General features: G+C 37.2%; 1 protein-coding gene across 5 annotated transcripts in view; it reads right to left on the bottom strand.

Moving 5' to 3' along the window:
• RYR2 (ryanodine receptor 2) overlaps positions 1-15,200 on the bottom strand; it is a 769,122-nt gene that overhangs the window by 489,875 nt on the left and 264,047 nt on the right. For all 5 annotated transcript variants that reach the window (XM_037821856.1, XM_037821863.1, XM_037821872.1 and 2 more), the window contains exon 3: positions 7,298-7,402. In XM_037821856.1, coding sequence (XP_037677784.1) covers positions 7,298-7,402 — 105 coding nt within the window. The remainder of the gene's footprint in view (positions 1-7,297; positions 7,403-15,200) is intronic.

The following is a 15,200-nucleotide window of genomic DNA, read 5'->3' as shown; positions in this document are numbered from 1 at the left end:
AAGTTATTAGTAGCTAAAAGTGAAATGCAGCTCAAAGAAATATATTTCTTTCCTGCAGCAGATTTTTCTTAAATGATATTCTCTAATTAATGTCATAAGGTAGCTATCCTGAGCTTCACAAATGATATTCCCCACACATCACATAAATCACGACTTTATCTCTAATAGAGACTTTCAAAATGGATAACAACATAAAAAGTTTGGAGTGGGGCAAGATGGTGGCATAGAGAGGGGTAGAATTTGGTTAGTCCTCTAGAGCAACTAGTAAATAGCCAGAAACAACTAGTAAATAGTCTGGAACAACTTTTGGGGACATCTATGACGAGACACACATCACAAACCAGTCTGAAATGTGTGGAACAGCTGAGCTCACAGCACAGAACTGTAAGTAAAGCTCCCCAAACTGTGGAGCTGGCGCCCCTCCCCTACTGGCATGGCAGGCTGAGTTGGAACACTTCCCTGTGGAAAAAAGAAGCAGTCTACTAGGAGCAAGGAAAGGTAACTCAATCAAGCTCCAACTGCACTTGTAATTACAAATTTTGTCTACTGAATACAAGCTACAAGCACAGACAAATGAGGAGCAAGCAGGAAAGGAAACCTGAAGTCTCATCCGGCAGAGAGGAGGCAGGGCTGACAGAAAAAAATAATAAATAAATAAATAAAAGCAGAGGCTTTTGGAGCCAGCTGAGCTCAGAATATTGGAAAAGGGCTGTGTCCCAACAAAAGGGGCACAAAGAACCAGGTACCAACTATGGTCAACCAGCAAAACTGGGGGGCAGGAGACTGGCCCTGAAAAGGGGATTTCTTTCTTTTTCCTTTTTATTATCTCATTCCAAGTAGCTCATTAGAGAAAGCCTCAACTGTCATTTTCAACTGTCAGAGCTGATCCAGGCAAGGGTAGAGTTAAAAGAGTCAAAGAGACAAAGGAAGAAGTCAAGTATAGGGGATTATACCCTAAAGGGCATAACTTCCCTAAGGGGGAGGGGAGACCCAGCTCAAGTAGCTGCACTCCCTCAGAGAATTCAGACCCCAGGGCCTGGGGGGAAAAAAAACAAAACCAGAAACAACTTAAGCTTGGCTTCTGACACCCTTGGCCTCTGGCTGGGACAGGGTCCACTGAGAATTAAAGGTACCACACTTCTTTACAGCAGTGGGAAGCTATGGGCTGACAAGCCCCACCTGCTGGTCAGGATAGGAAAAGCACAGAGTCCAGAGTCCCCATAGAAAGGTCTGAAAATCTGCTGGGGCTCATCCTCAGGGAAACTGATACTGATAATGCTTTCCTCCTGAGAACTGGGACCATCTGGTCTGGGAAAATCTGATTGGGGTAATCAAGGAAACCAGATGCCTAGACAATAAAAAATTGTAAGTCATACTAGGAAAAAGGAAGCTATGGCCCAGTCAGAGAAACAAAACTTACACTTCAAATGAGATACAAGAGTTGAAACAACTAACTGAAGATGTTCAAACCAATCTTCTAAATCAAATCAAGGAGCTGAAGGAAAATGTGGCAAAAGAGATGAAGGATATAAAGAAGACACTGGGTGACCATAAAGAAGAATCTGTAAGCTTGTAAAAACAAATGGAAGAACTTATGGGAATGAAAAGCACAACAGAAAAGATGAAAAACATAATGGAGACATACAACAGCAGTTTTGAAGAGGCAGAAGAAAGAATTCATGAACTGGAGGACAAGACATCTGAAATCCTACACACAAAAGAACAGATAGGGAAAAGAATGGAAAAATACTAGCAGGGTCTCAGGGAATTGAAGGACAACATGAAGTGCATGGATATACATGCAATGGGTGTCCTAGAAAGAGAAGAGAAGGGAAAAGGGGCACAAACAATAATGGAGGAAATAATGACTGAAAATTTCCCATCTCTTAAGAAAGACATAAAATTTCAGATCCAAGAAGTGCAGTGTACCCCAAAGGGAACAGATCCAAATAGACCTACTCCAAGACAATAATCAGATTACTAAATGTGAAAGACGGAGGGAATTCTGAAAGCAGCAAGAGAAAAGTGATCCATCACAAAAAGAGAAGCTTGATAAGACTATGTGCAGATTTCTCACCAGAAACCATGGAGGAGAGAAGGCAGTGGTATGATATATTTAAGATGCTGAAAGAGAAAAACTGCCAACCAAGAATCCTATATCCAATAAAACTGTTCTTCAAAAATGAGGGAGACTATAAAATATTTTCAGACAAACAGACACTGATAGAGTTTGTCAGCAAGATGTCTGCTCTACAATAAATACTAAAGGGAACACACAGGAGATAGGAAAAGACAGGAGAGAGAGGTTCAGATAAGAGTGTAGAAATGAAGACTATCAGTAAGGCCAAAGACAGAGGGAGACAAAAATAAAAATAAAATAAGATATGGCATATAAAACTGAAAAGACAAAGTGGTAGACAGCAGACATTACATTGAGGGAAATTAGCCAGAAACAAAAGGAAAAATATTGTACAGTCTCACTAATATGAACTAACATTAATGAGCAAAGCTTGAAAATTAAAGTTGAGAACACAGGTTATCAGGAGATAGAAAGGGGGTAGAGATCAGGCATCTGATAGTGAAGGAGTACAGACTGTACAGATCCAGAAATAGATACCACAATAATGTGTGATGGCAGCACAATACTGTAAGTACTTTGAACAAAGATGAGTATGAGTACGGTTGAAAAAGGAAGACTAGGGGCTTATATGATACCAGAAAGAAAGAAAGAGGATAAAGACTGGGATTGTATAACTTAGTGAAACCTAGAGTGGTCAATGATGGTGACTAAGTGTACTAACGTAAGACTGTTTTTACATGAGGCAGAACAAATAAATGTCAACATTGCAAAGAGTTGAAAACTGATGTATAGAGGAAGAAATACAATCAATGCAAACTAGAGTGTATAGTTAACAGTAACACTGTAATATGCTAACATTAATTGTAACAAAGGCTATATACTAAAGTTAAATGTCTATAACAAGGGGATATAAGGGAATGGTATGGGATTCTTGGTGGTGGTGGTGGTGGTGTATGACCTTTTCATTGTATTATATTTTTTCTCTTCTACCTTTTTTTTATTCTACATTTTTTCTTTTTCCTCTTCCTCTTTCATTGCAGAAGAAATGGAAATGTCCTCACATAGGTTGTGCTGATAAATGCGTAACTATGTGATTATACCAGGAATCACTGATTATTTACTTAGGATGGTGTTCTAGTTTGCTAATGCTGCAGAATGCAAAACACCAGAGATGGATAGGCTTTTATAAAACGGGGGTTTATTTCGCTACACAGTTACAGTCTTAAGGCCACAAAGCGTCCAAGGTAATACACCAGCAATCGGGTACCTTCACTGGAGGATGGCCAATGGCCTCCGGAAAACCTCTGCTAGCTAGGAAGGCAGCCAGCGTCCGCTCCAAGGCTCTGGCCTCAAAACAGCTTTCTCCCAGGACGTTCCTCTCCAGCAAGCTTGCTCCTCCTCAAAATGCCACTCACAGCTGCACTAAGTTCCATCTCTTTGAGTTAGCTCATTTATATGGCTCCACTGATCAAGGCCCACTCTGAATGGGTGGGGCCACGCCTCCATGGAAACATCCCATCAGTTATCATCTACAGTTGAGTGGGGCGCATCTCCATGCAAACAACCTCATCCAGACGTTCCAACTTAATCCCCACTATTACGTCTGCCCCACAAGATTGCATCAAAGAATATGGCTTTTTCTGGGGGACATAATACATTCAGACTGGCACAGATGGATTTATGGTATATGACTAAAACTGTTTAAAAAATAAACAGAGGGATACAAGTGCTGGAGAAAACGTGGACTGTGGACAGAGGGATGTATCTATTCACGGTTGGTTGGTAAGTATAATAACGCAGCTCATATGGAGGGCAGTGTGGTGGTTCCACAGGAATCTTAAATACGGAGTTGCCATATGGTCCTGTAGCCCTGTTATTGGTTGTATGCTTAGAGGAACTGAGAGCAGGCACACGAGTAGACATTTGCACACTGGTGTTTGTGTTGGCAGTATTCACAATTTTCAATAGTTGGAGGTGGCCTAAGGGTACATTGACTGATAGGAATGGTGAACTGTGGTGTATAATACAACGGAATATTGAGCAGCAGCAAGAAGGAATAAGGTTTTGAGGTATGAAAGAAAATGAATAGAACTTGAGGACCACAGGTTGAGTAAAACAAGCCAGAAATGAAAAGACAAACATTATAACACCTAACTAATATGGATTAACAATAATGTGCAAACTCTGGAAATTGAATCTGGCAGCATAGGTTATTAGGGGAAGGTTTCTGTAAAGGTTCCTAGATCGTAAGGTCTCACAGCAGTCACATCTATTCATGAGTTATAACAGTTATTTCTAAATTCTGAGATTCTGAGCTGTTTGTGTGTCACCTGGTTGGTTCCTGGAGCTTCAGGCGGGGCACATGGGACTCGGAGCCAGAGTTCAGCAGCTGTGAGTGTTGGCATTGCCCTAGGCAGCTACTGTTAAAGAGGCTGAAAAGGAGATCAGACTTTGATTGGAGATAAGAACTAAATGTACTTGGTTGAGTTTGGGGTAGACCAGACTAAAGGGTAGAGGATGATATTAACTGTGTTTTAAAACTTCAGCTTCCGTATGAGACCAAAAGAAGAAATGTCTCTTTGGTGCAAAATCTGTATTTTTTGTAGCACACTGTGTAAGTTAACTTGAATGGTCAGTTTATTCCAACACCTTAATTACAGGAACCTTGAATAGGGGGTGAGATCTGGTTGGTTTGTACATGTTAGTGTGAGTCCCTGATACATCCCAGAGTAATTTGGGCAGAGAATAAAAAGTATTTGCAAAGCCCCCTTGAGGGACTGAGGAAAAATGTGGAAATTTTAAACTTCCCCATCTGCGGAATTCCTGATATTTTCACAAGCACTGGGGACTACTAGTTTAGTAGGCTGAGCCCTTTATCTTGGGGCTTGCCCTTATGAAGCTTGTTACTGTAAAGGAGAGGCTAAGCCTACTTATACTCATACCTAAGGGTCTCCCCCAGAGAACCTCTTTTGTTGCTCAGATGTGGCCTTTCTCTATAAGCCAACTCAGCAGGTAAACTCACTGCCCTCCCTGCTTCGTGGGACATGACTCCCAGAGGTGTAAATCTTCCTGGTAACATGGGACATGACTCCTGGGGATGAGCCTGTCCCTGGCATCATGGGATTGAGAAAGGATTCTTGACCAAAAGGGGGAAAAGAAATGAAACAAAATAAAGTTTCAGTGGCTGAGAGATTTCAAAGGGAGTTGAGAGGTCATTCTGAGGTAACTCATGCATTATATAGATATCTCTTTTTAGTTTCTAGTTTATTAGAATAGCTAGAAGGAAATATCTGAAACTGTTGAACTGCAATCCAGTATCCTTGATTCTTGAAGATGACAGAATAATCATATAGCTTATATGGTATGACCATGTGATTGTGAAAACCTTGTGGCTCATACTCCCTTTACCCAGTGTATGGACAAATGAGTAGAAAAATGGAGACAAGAAGTAAATGAATAATGGGAGAGAGGGATATGGGATGTTTGGGTGTTCTTTTTTACTTTTATTCTTATTCTTATTTCTATATTTATTTTTTGGAGTAATGAAAATGTTCAAAAATTGACTGGTGATGAATGCACAACTATATGATGATACTGTGAACAATTGTTCACTTTGGATGATTGTATACTAAGTGAATATATTTCAATAAAATTGTATTAAAAAAAATAGTTTGGGGTCCAAACTCCTAACTAGTACATATTATAAAATCATAAATCCTAAAACAGTACTTCAAATCACTTCCTATATAGAGAGCAAATTTTTAGCTTGCCTAGCCCAACCTCTCCATTGTGTGGAACATAAAACATATTTTCAAAGATACTAAATTTAGGAAAGCAGCTTACCAACATAAAAATTAAATTTATGAAAACTTAATCCTTAATGGTATCTACAAAGGTACAATGGCAATACATAATTTTTAGAAACTAATGAAAAGAAAAATGATTATTTTTAAAGAAAGATTTGCATTTCAAAGTTGGTATGGTGTTTAAAAATCAGGAGGGGTTTTCTCAGGTAGAAACTAAGATAGCTGCATTGAGGAAAGTTTTACAGCTTCTTAAGTTGCGCATACCCTATAAACTTCGCATAAAGAATAGAAATCTTTAAAGAAATACTCTATTTTATAATTTCAAACTTTGTTGTAACCAAAAATGAACTTGAAAAAATTAAAATACACATACTTTAAAATGAGTATTCAAACTAATACAAAATAAAAATCACTAAAGTTTCTTCTCCACAGGTATTTAAAATATAGCTAAAATATAAAATGAACTTACAATTAATGCGCAAATCAATTAAAGTCCTAAACTGAGTAAAGTGAAAATAAACAAATTGCAAGACTGATGAAAATAATCTTACATCATAATTGATCACCCATTTTCTTAAGAACCATGAATTATAACTTTTTAAATGTCTACTTATCCAGACAAGAATAAAGATTAAGAAATAATAACAAATGATGCATGTACAATAATGGCAAACAAAACATTCAATTTTATACCTGGAAATAGTAAAGTTCATTAAACCGTACACTGTAGTGATTACAATACCCAAGGTGGGAGAGAGTGTGGAACTAGGAAACACAAATTTGCTCATTCATCCTCCTGCTTTAATTAATCTGTTAAGGACAGGGAATGTATCAGAAATCAGTCCTAGCAAGTGTCATGGAAAAATCATTGAATAACCAAATGAGCTTTCAGAGAAAAATGTTGGCATTCAGACAAAACAGGAGTTTTAATTCTTAAGAAAATGATACACTGCTTGCAAAATTACAATTTACTACAGCAATATCACCATGATTTCATCATTTAAAATATGTAACAGTGCCATGAAATTTGACATGCCATAGAGAAGCTTAGAGCACAGTTGCATGGTTAGAAGCATTTGAAAATGAAGCAAAGGCTATGACAAATGGCCATGCAAAAAGCAATCAGTAAAAATAGTATTAACAGCTCTGAAAATGTAAGGACACACACAATTCTCAAAAAACACTTCTGTTTTACACCATAGACAAAACAAGCTTCAGTGACACAGAGCCCTTGAACATTAGATTTATTTTTAAATTCTTTTAAGACACCACAGGTGCACTGCATAAAGCAGAAAGGAAAAGGTAATAACTTATTTCAGCAAAAAGAAAATACCCAATACCTGTGAAAGAACTCACGCAAACTAACTGAGCTCATTAAAATTCTGCAATTCTACATAAATTAGGTACTTGCCCCTTCTGACTTTTCCACCGTGTTAGCCAGCATCTCCTGCAGGGCCCGGACGGACAGGGACTGCTCCAACACAAAAGTGCAGATGGACAGATCTGGTGGGACATTCTGTTCAGGAGGAGGAAAAAAACCATCATCAGGATCATCATAATCAATCATCCAGATCTCATTTACCTTATGATATTTTTTCTGTAAATAAAACCAAGGTAAGTGTACTTGTCAATTGTCTAATGTGAAATCCCAAATCACCAAGATACATTTTCTATACTGTTAGCCAATATACATTTTTTTAAAATTATGGATAATAGTAGTTACCATTGATTGAGGGCCTCCTCTGGTACTGAAACAATAAAAAGGAAAGAAAAATAACACTTGCCTCAAATTAATATTGAAGTTAGCAAATATACAATTAAATTGGCACAAAACCTTAATTTGCCCAGGCTTCTCCTGAGCCACAAAGATAATGATTAGCTTGTTTTACTCAAGGTTGGACATCATAACTTGCCCCTAATTTGGGGTGTGGTAATTTGGTTCCTGTTCCGTGCCTGTGTTTGTGTTGCTTTATTTTCTCATTATCCATTCTTTTTCTCTTGTCTTTTCTTCTCTTATGCCCTCATTCTAATCAATGACCCCATAAATTCTAAAAATATCAAAAGGTAGCTACCAAGGTAAAGGAAACAGGATAAGAGTTGATCAGTGAATTTGTTCCAATCAGGAACAAATACATTTTAATTCATCTATGCTTTTGCTTGAGATAAGTGGGATCCAGTTTGCAATCCAGGCAGGTATGGGCAGATGCTCACAGCAGGAACCCCATGACAGAGGTCCATTATAAATGCACTAAACACAAAATGCAGGCAAGAGTATGTCTTCTTCATAAAAAGAACATTAGGAGAATAAACTGGATAATCCGATGCAATGCAATCAAAATTACAATTCATAATGTTTAAGTCTTTATTAAATTGGAACCACTGCCAACAGAATGACTGTCATCAGCAGAGAGCATGATCCTTTATGATTCCAAGGAAAGATTAAGTACTGGGGCTTCAGAATTAAAGTTAAAATCATTTTACAGATAAAAGAAGTGTATGAACAGGCCACAAACCTTATTCATATCCCACACACCTTGTGGCATCTATTTTTTTTTTTTTTTTAATGAGCTTTCCTTCTCTGGATTCGTCCATCCTCCTACCATAGGCTTTTGCCCTCTAACCCCCTCATTCCTATTCCTCCTCAAAATACTTCAGCCAGTAGCCAAAGGAATTTCAAATCTAAGCACAGCTACCACTTTAAAACTCTGCCAGATGGGGCTTTCTTTTCAAAATCCCCAGATAAAAGACTGGAGGCTTGGAAAGGCACTCCCTTCTACTATGAAATTTATTAATGAATGCTTTCAAATTTAATTTTGCAAGTTCTAGCTATACTAATTACAACTTCTCTTCAGACCATGACAAATACTACTGGGAAAATAATCTGTATTAGAAGCCCTGATTTCATTCATCTCCATTTAAAATGTGAGCATTAAGCAGAAATATTCTGATAAGTAGTGCTGGGCTAAACTACTGAGAGGATATTATGTTATTAACGGTGCGCTGGTGAACCTAGTCAGAAACAAAACAGCCCTGATTTGTAGGATGTGCCCATTTCTTTGGTATAAATACTTCCAAGGCTGATTTCAAAGTATCAAAGGTCACAAACCGGCTCCCCCAATTTCTAAATATTTAACAGCTGACTCTCGGAAATCTGTATGAGCCATTTTCAGCACACTACTGGACACATTTATTATCAGTATTCATTAAATGCTTTAGAATTGGTGCATCATAATGGTTAAGAGCACAGATTCTATCAACAGACGATCTCAGCAAGAATCTTGGATGGCTTCACTACGTACTAGTGGTTAACTTTTCCTATCCTTGCTTTCCTTCTCTGAAAAATGGGATAATAATGACACCATCTTTGTAAGGTTGTTGTGAAAAATCAATGAGATAATAATATATGTAAAGAGCTTATCAAAGTGTGGAGAACAAAGCAAGAACTCAAAACAAGTTTGCCCTTATCAATAGCTTGTTTTGCATACTGGCTTTCCTCTCCATTTGCGACATTAATGAAGTATCATTTTTTTAAATGGTTCTTAAAAAGATTCCATTTTGGAGAAGTCATGTTTGAAAACATAAGTCTATAAGTATGCACCTGCTCACAACATTCAAAATGTTCTAGTATTTAAAAGAAAGGCACTTTCAGGTAACATTTAAAAGTTTACAACCAGACATGTATTTAAATTGGTTCATGACTCACTGACAAAAATGTTAAAGAACGGATTGCTACAATATTTTACATTTATTTTCAAGATCCTTGAAAATCACATAGGTTTGGAATGAATTAATCCTGCCAAACTAATTTCAGTTTTTTCACAGAGCTATAGGCCTGCTACACATGTTCTTCCAGAAGGTGGGAGTTTGCAGGAAAAAACATGCTGACGAGCCCCCAAAGTCAATTCTGTCTCTTATGGCACTAGTCGAACATTTTTTTCTGACTCGTTCTATCTTCTCTCTCGCTCTCTCATACACGCAACGTGCACACAAACACACACACACACGTGGACTGCATGCATGCACAAATGTAATAGGAAAACTGAGACAGCAAAATATGTTGTTTTCCCCTTTCAGGAAAACTTAAAACAATGCAAACCAAAGTTTTGTAGAACTGTCAGTTTTGCTCTAAAGAAAAGTGGTCTGGTTATTTTAGGTAACAGATTACTGCCATAACTTACCTTTCAAAATAAAATACCAAAAGTTTTATTTCTGCAAATAACCTTAACATTTTTAGTTATACCACATTATAGCATTTATATTAGGCCATTGTACCTACACACACCCCTTCCCCCAAAAAATGCTGAATCACTGGAAAATAAAGGGTTACATTTATCAATCAAAGGCCAATTAAATGGCCCGATACCAAAATTATTCATCCTAACATCAGGCTAAGCAAATATGGTAAAATATTCTATAAACATCTGTATTGGAAATTCCAATTCACAAGCATTTTCAAGTTATCTTTTCCTTAGCCTTAACTTTGTTCTCAAGTCTACTTAATGAGATACAGAATTTTAAAACTTTAATTTTACAATGTGTGTGCTCTCAAATTATGAGAGACATGCTATGTGTATGCTTTACATTACAGGTGCTTCAAAATACTCAAATCAGATCAGAACGTAAAACTAAAAACTGCAGCACAACATGCACACCTATCTGGCTCTTACACATTTGCTAGGGTTGGTATTATCTCCCATGCATAATAAAGTCAGGAAAAGTGAGTCAGTCTGTCCTAAATGATGGTGTAGGCTGCTCAGAAAAGTGCCCAAAACAAACAGGCAGGAGGCTAATAATGTTTTTTATATGTAAGCTAAACCGACTTTATCAGGCTCTGTGAACTTTGGCAAAGGTAACAAACCTTAAGCTAGAAGGTTCTTTTAACAAACAAACTCGTCTTTATTCTCCTCTGCCTGGTGAACACCTAATCTTAGGGAAAACAAAAGCTCAAGATTGAGCACAAAGCAGCATCTGGCTTTGGTGGCACTGGAAATGCTTGGTAAAATCAATTAGGTTTCCAACTGAGGTATCCATCAAACCATTTGGCTTCCACAGATGTATCTGTCTGACTCACTTAAAAACCTACTGAAACAAGTAATTACCTTAACTGAACTGAAACCAATAATTTGGGACTATTTAAGCCACCCGTAGACCATCCCTCTTGTTATCACTCCGTTAAAACTGCATATCAACAAACTATTCCATTTCAACATCCTGTGCCTTTGCACACGTGTTTTCTCCCTCACCCTGAAATATCGAGCTCTGGGTCCCCTCGTATGGAAGGTCTACTCATCCTCAAAGGATGAGGCCCAGTTCAAATGCCACTTTTCCTGTAAAATCCTCACAGAAACATCCATGAATTAAACATTTCCACATAACATCACATGTATCTTTTAAATTAGCATTTATTTCACTAGGACTTAACAATAATAACCAAGAGTTTATGCATCACATTAAATACTTCTTGCAGTTAGAAGTAATTTCATATTTAAAATCACAGATAAAAACATTTCTGGTGTAGAAATTCAAAATACTAAAAAAAAAAAGAAAATTTTCTCTTGCCAACTTCATACTAACTCTCTTTTTCAGACATAACCACTCTTAGCTATTTTTTTTCCAAAATAAAATGTATATTTAATTGTTATTTCACTTTTGAAACATTTCCATCGATACTTTTTTGCAGTGGTAGTCAATTTTTTTTTTAAATTCAGTTTTATTGCGATATATTCACATACTATACAATCTTCCATGGTGTACAATCAACTGATCACAATACCATCATATAGTTGTGCATTCATCACCCCAATCTATTTTTGAACATTTTCCTTATACCAGAAAGAATCAGAAAAAGAGTAAGAAATTAAAATAAAAAAGAACACCCAAATCACCCCCCCATCCCACCATATTTTTCATTTAGTTTTTGTCCCCCTTTTTCTACTAATCCATCCATATACTGGATAAAGGAGTGCGATCCCCAAGGTTTTCATAATAACACTGTCACCCCTTGTAATCTACGTTGTTACACAATCGTCTTCAAGAGTCCAGACTACCGGGTTGGAGTTTGGTAGTTTTAGGTATTTACTTCTAGCTATTCAAATATATTAAAACCTAAAAAGCATTATCTATATAGTGCATAAGAATGTCCACCAGAGTGACCTCTCAACTCCATTTGAAATCTCTCAGCCACTGAAGGTTTATTTTGTTTCATTTCGCATCCCCCTTTTGGTCCCGAAGATGTTCTCAATCCCACGATGCAGGGTCCAGTTCCATCCCCGGGAGTCATATCCTGCGTTGCCAGGGAGATTTACACCCCTGGGAGTCAGGTCCCACGTAGGGGGGAGGGCAGGGAGGTCACCTGCCATACTCTTAGCTTTTTGATGTGATCTTTACCAGTCTTTAACCTTGCATTTACATACATAAATATGCTCATACAGAAATATATGAAGTGGCTTTGAGTGTTCTTCCCATTAACGGTCTCACATTATACCAACTACAATTTGTAAATATTCTGATATGTCTTCAAGATCACTATCTGTCGGTAGACATGTATCTACTTCACTCTTCATGACTGCTACAGAGTCTAGATACATCACAATCAGTCATTTTTCCTACTGAAGATTGTTTCAAGTTTTCTGCCATACAACATTTTTATTCAACTTACACCATTTCCCCACACAACCCCATCCCAGCCTGATACAGGGACTCACACAAAGAAGGTGCTCAACTTTTGATGAGTCAACCTTCAATTATGACATCACCTATTTCCAGAGAATTAAACAATTACACATATAGATGCAGGTAGTTACAGCTCTAATGACATATCTCCTAACATTTAGTTTTACTTTAGTAACCTCAGGTTACTATTATGAAGATAAATTAATTTTCCTCTTTACAATGCCTTTTTTTGTGTGTGTTTGATTTGTTTTTTATATTTCCTTTTAATCTGTGCTCCCAGGTAGCAGGGGGTAACAAAAAGGTATCTCAAAATGTATTAATGATTTATTAAATCTTGATAGTTTGACAACAAAGGGAAATGGGTAAGTCACTGTATCAGTGAACAGCTCAAAAAATAACCAGCCAAGTAACATTAGGTCAGTCTAAACTTTCCCATCTGTTGAGGGGAAAAACATTTATCCTATATCAAAATGTCATTTGAGCTTCAAATAAGAAAACCAATATAAAAGTGCATTCTAAACTGGAAAATGCCTCAAAGATATAATATTATCTGCCTGATTTAAGAAAGGCCTAAATCAGATTAAAAACTTAGAACTGCAAGATGCAAAATAAGAGAAAAGCTGCTCCTCCACCAAGAAACGTGGAGACAGCATACTTGACAACAGAGCAGCTGGTATGAAATTCAGTCAGGTTTGTTTTTGCTCAGCTACCCATCTGTGAGTGGCCTTTGGCAAGGCAGTATATCTTCTCCCCAAACTGTGGGGACATCAAACTACATCTTGCCCAGAAGATAGCATTTTTGTTTGTTTTTCTTTTTATTTTAATTTACCAACAGGGACCATGAACCAGGTAAAATGTCACCTGCCAGATAGAGAATAATTTCCTTTAAATTATTTCTATTCTATAGGGACAATGAAACTATGGTGGGAAAGAAACATCCAGCAGGATATAAAAGGAAAATCTTAGTTCACTTTTTCCTCTTTATGCTTCTTTAAAACTCTAAACATAATGTTTCACCATATTTCCAGCCTGGAAATGTAGCTATTTCCAGAGTTTCACACTTCTCCCTGGGAGTTTATAGTTGTGGGTAGTTTTTCTCATCATATTCTTTATCCCGTCATCCCACTTTGCACCAAAGGTTTATGTAAGCTTGCCTTTGAGTAGGAAAGATTTTCCCTACGTCAATCAATTCTTTCAGATCAGTTTTTCTTTTTGAAAAAGACAAGGCTAAATGTGATGGCAACAGATGATATTTCCAGGGTCTCCGGTCTTAAAGCCTTTTAACCTCTTCAGACAAAAATCAAGTCATTTCTCTCGCCATTCTTAACTAAGCACAGTCCAGCTGGGAAAGGATATATTAGCAGGTTATTAGCAGTACACGGCCCTACAAAGAGGCACAGCTGTGCCAATTTAGCAGTGAATTATGAAAATCCCTAGTGAATTAGTCGAGTTTCCTAAGATTTGCTCAGCGTTCATTTTCCTCCCTGGCATACATCTTTTGTCATAAAATGTCCTTTAAACCTAATGTTAAGTGGATATGCCAATCCAGGCTATATTTTTTAAAATACTTGAGAATTCAAATGACTCCTGTTTGTCAATGCAAAACCAGAAGTTCCCTAGTCTCGACCATCCATTCCATTATAACTCTCTCACTTTAGTACCACGACAGAATGTTGTCTCGAGTTAAATTTGTTCACACACATCTACAGTGTAGCCACTGTTGATAAGCACACAGGACATGGTGTTTAGAAAACAAAACACTCAAAGACAAACCAGAGATGGGACTTTTGCTATGAACTGAGCATCAATATAATATGCAGTTCTTCAAACTTCAAATTAATATTTCATCTGATGCAGCCTCTTGCTTTTAAACATTACTAAGTCAAACCCATCTCAAACAGACTGATTTTTGCCTACTATTCATGATAATACATATCAATCACCACCTCAATAAAAGCGCCACAAACAACAATTCCCCACACTCTGGGTACAGGCACACTCACCTAAGGTGCATTTACAAATCACATTCTTTCTAGCCATTTAAATAAATCAGAAGGATGTTCTGGGAAGTTATGCTCTAAATGGAAAAATCTACTATAAAAAAGTTATGGAGCCTAAGCACTAAGTTCATAAGTTCAGAGTTGTAAGAATGAACAAACAATAAAAAAATTAGGTGAAATATCTGAACCATTGCCCAAGTTCAAGTAGCCACAGATTACTTTGGAGCAAGGTTTCACTCTCCACTCAAGAGCTTTTTTTTTTTTAAATTAGCACAATATGATGTATGGTTATTATTCACCTAGTAAACATCTAGCACTGTCCTGATAGCAAGGACACAGTGATAAATAAGACAAAAATAATTTATGATCCAAGTATCTGTTAATATCATAATCAGTGATGCCTCAGCTTTGTGTAGCAAGATTTCAGTAGAATGCATTCATATATTAATTGCCCAAAAGAATATCTGGACAAAAGCACTTTTTACAGTAACCAAGTGCTTCGGTTTGCTAAAGCTGCTGGAATGCAAAATACCGGGAATGGATTGGCTTTTTCAATGGGGATTTGTAAGTTTGCAAATTTACAGTTCTAAGGCCATGAGAATGTCCAAATTAAGGCATCAAGAGGATACCTTCTGTGAGGAA

The sequence above is a fragment of the Choloepus didactylus genome, chromosome 2 (genome assembly GCF_015220235.1).
Source record: "Choloepus didactylus isolate mChoDid1 chromosome 2, mChoDid1.pri, whole genome shotgun sequence".
NCBI lineage: Eukaryota > Metazoa > Chordata > Mammalia > Pilosa > Megalonychidae > Choloepus > Choloepus didactylus.
This window is presented reverse-complemented; position numbering and strand designations above follow the sequence as displayed.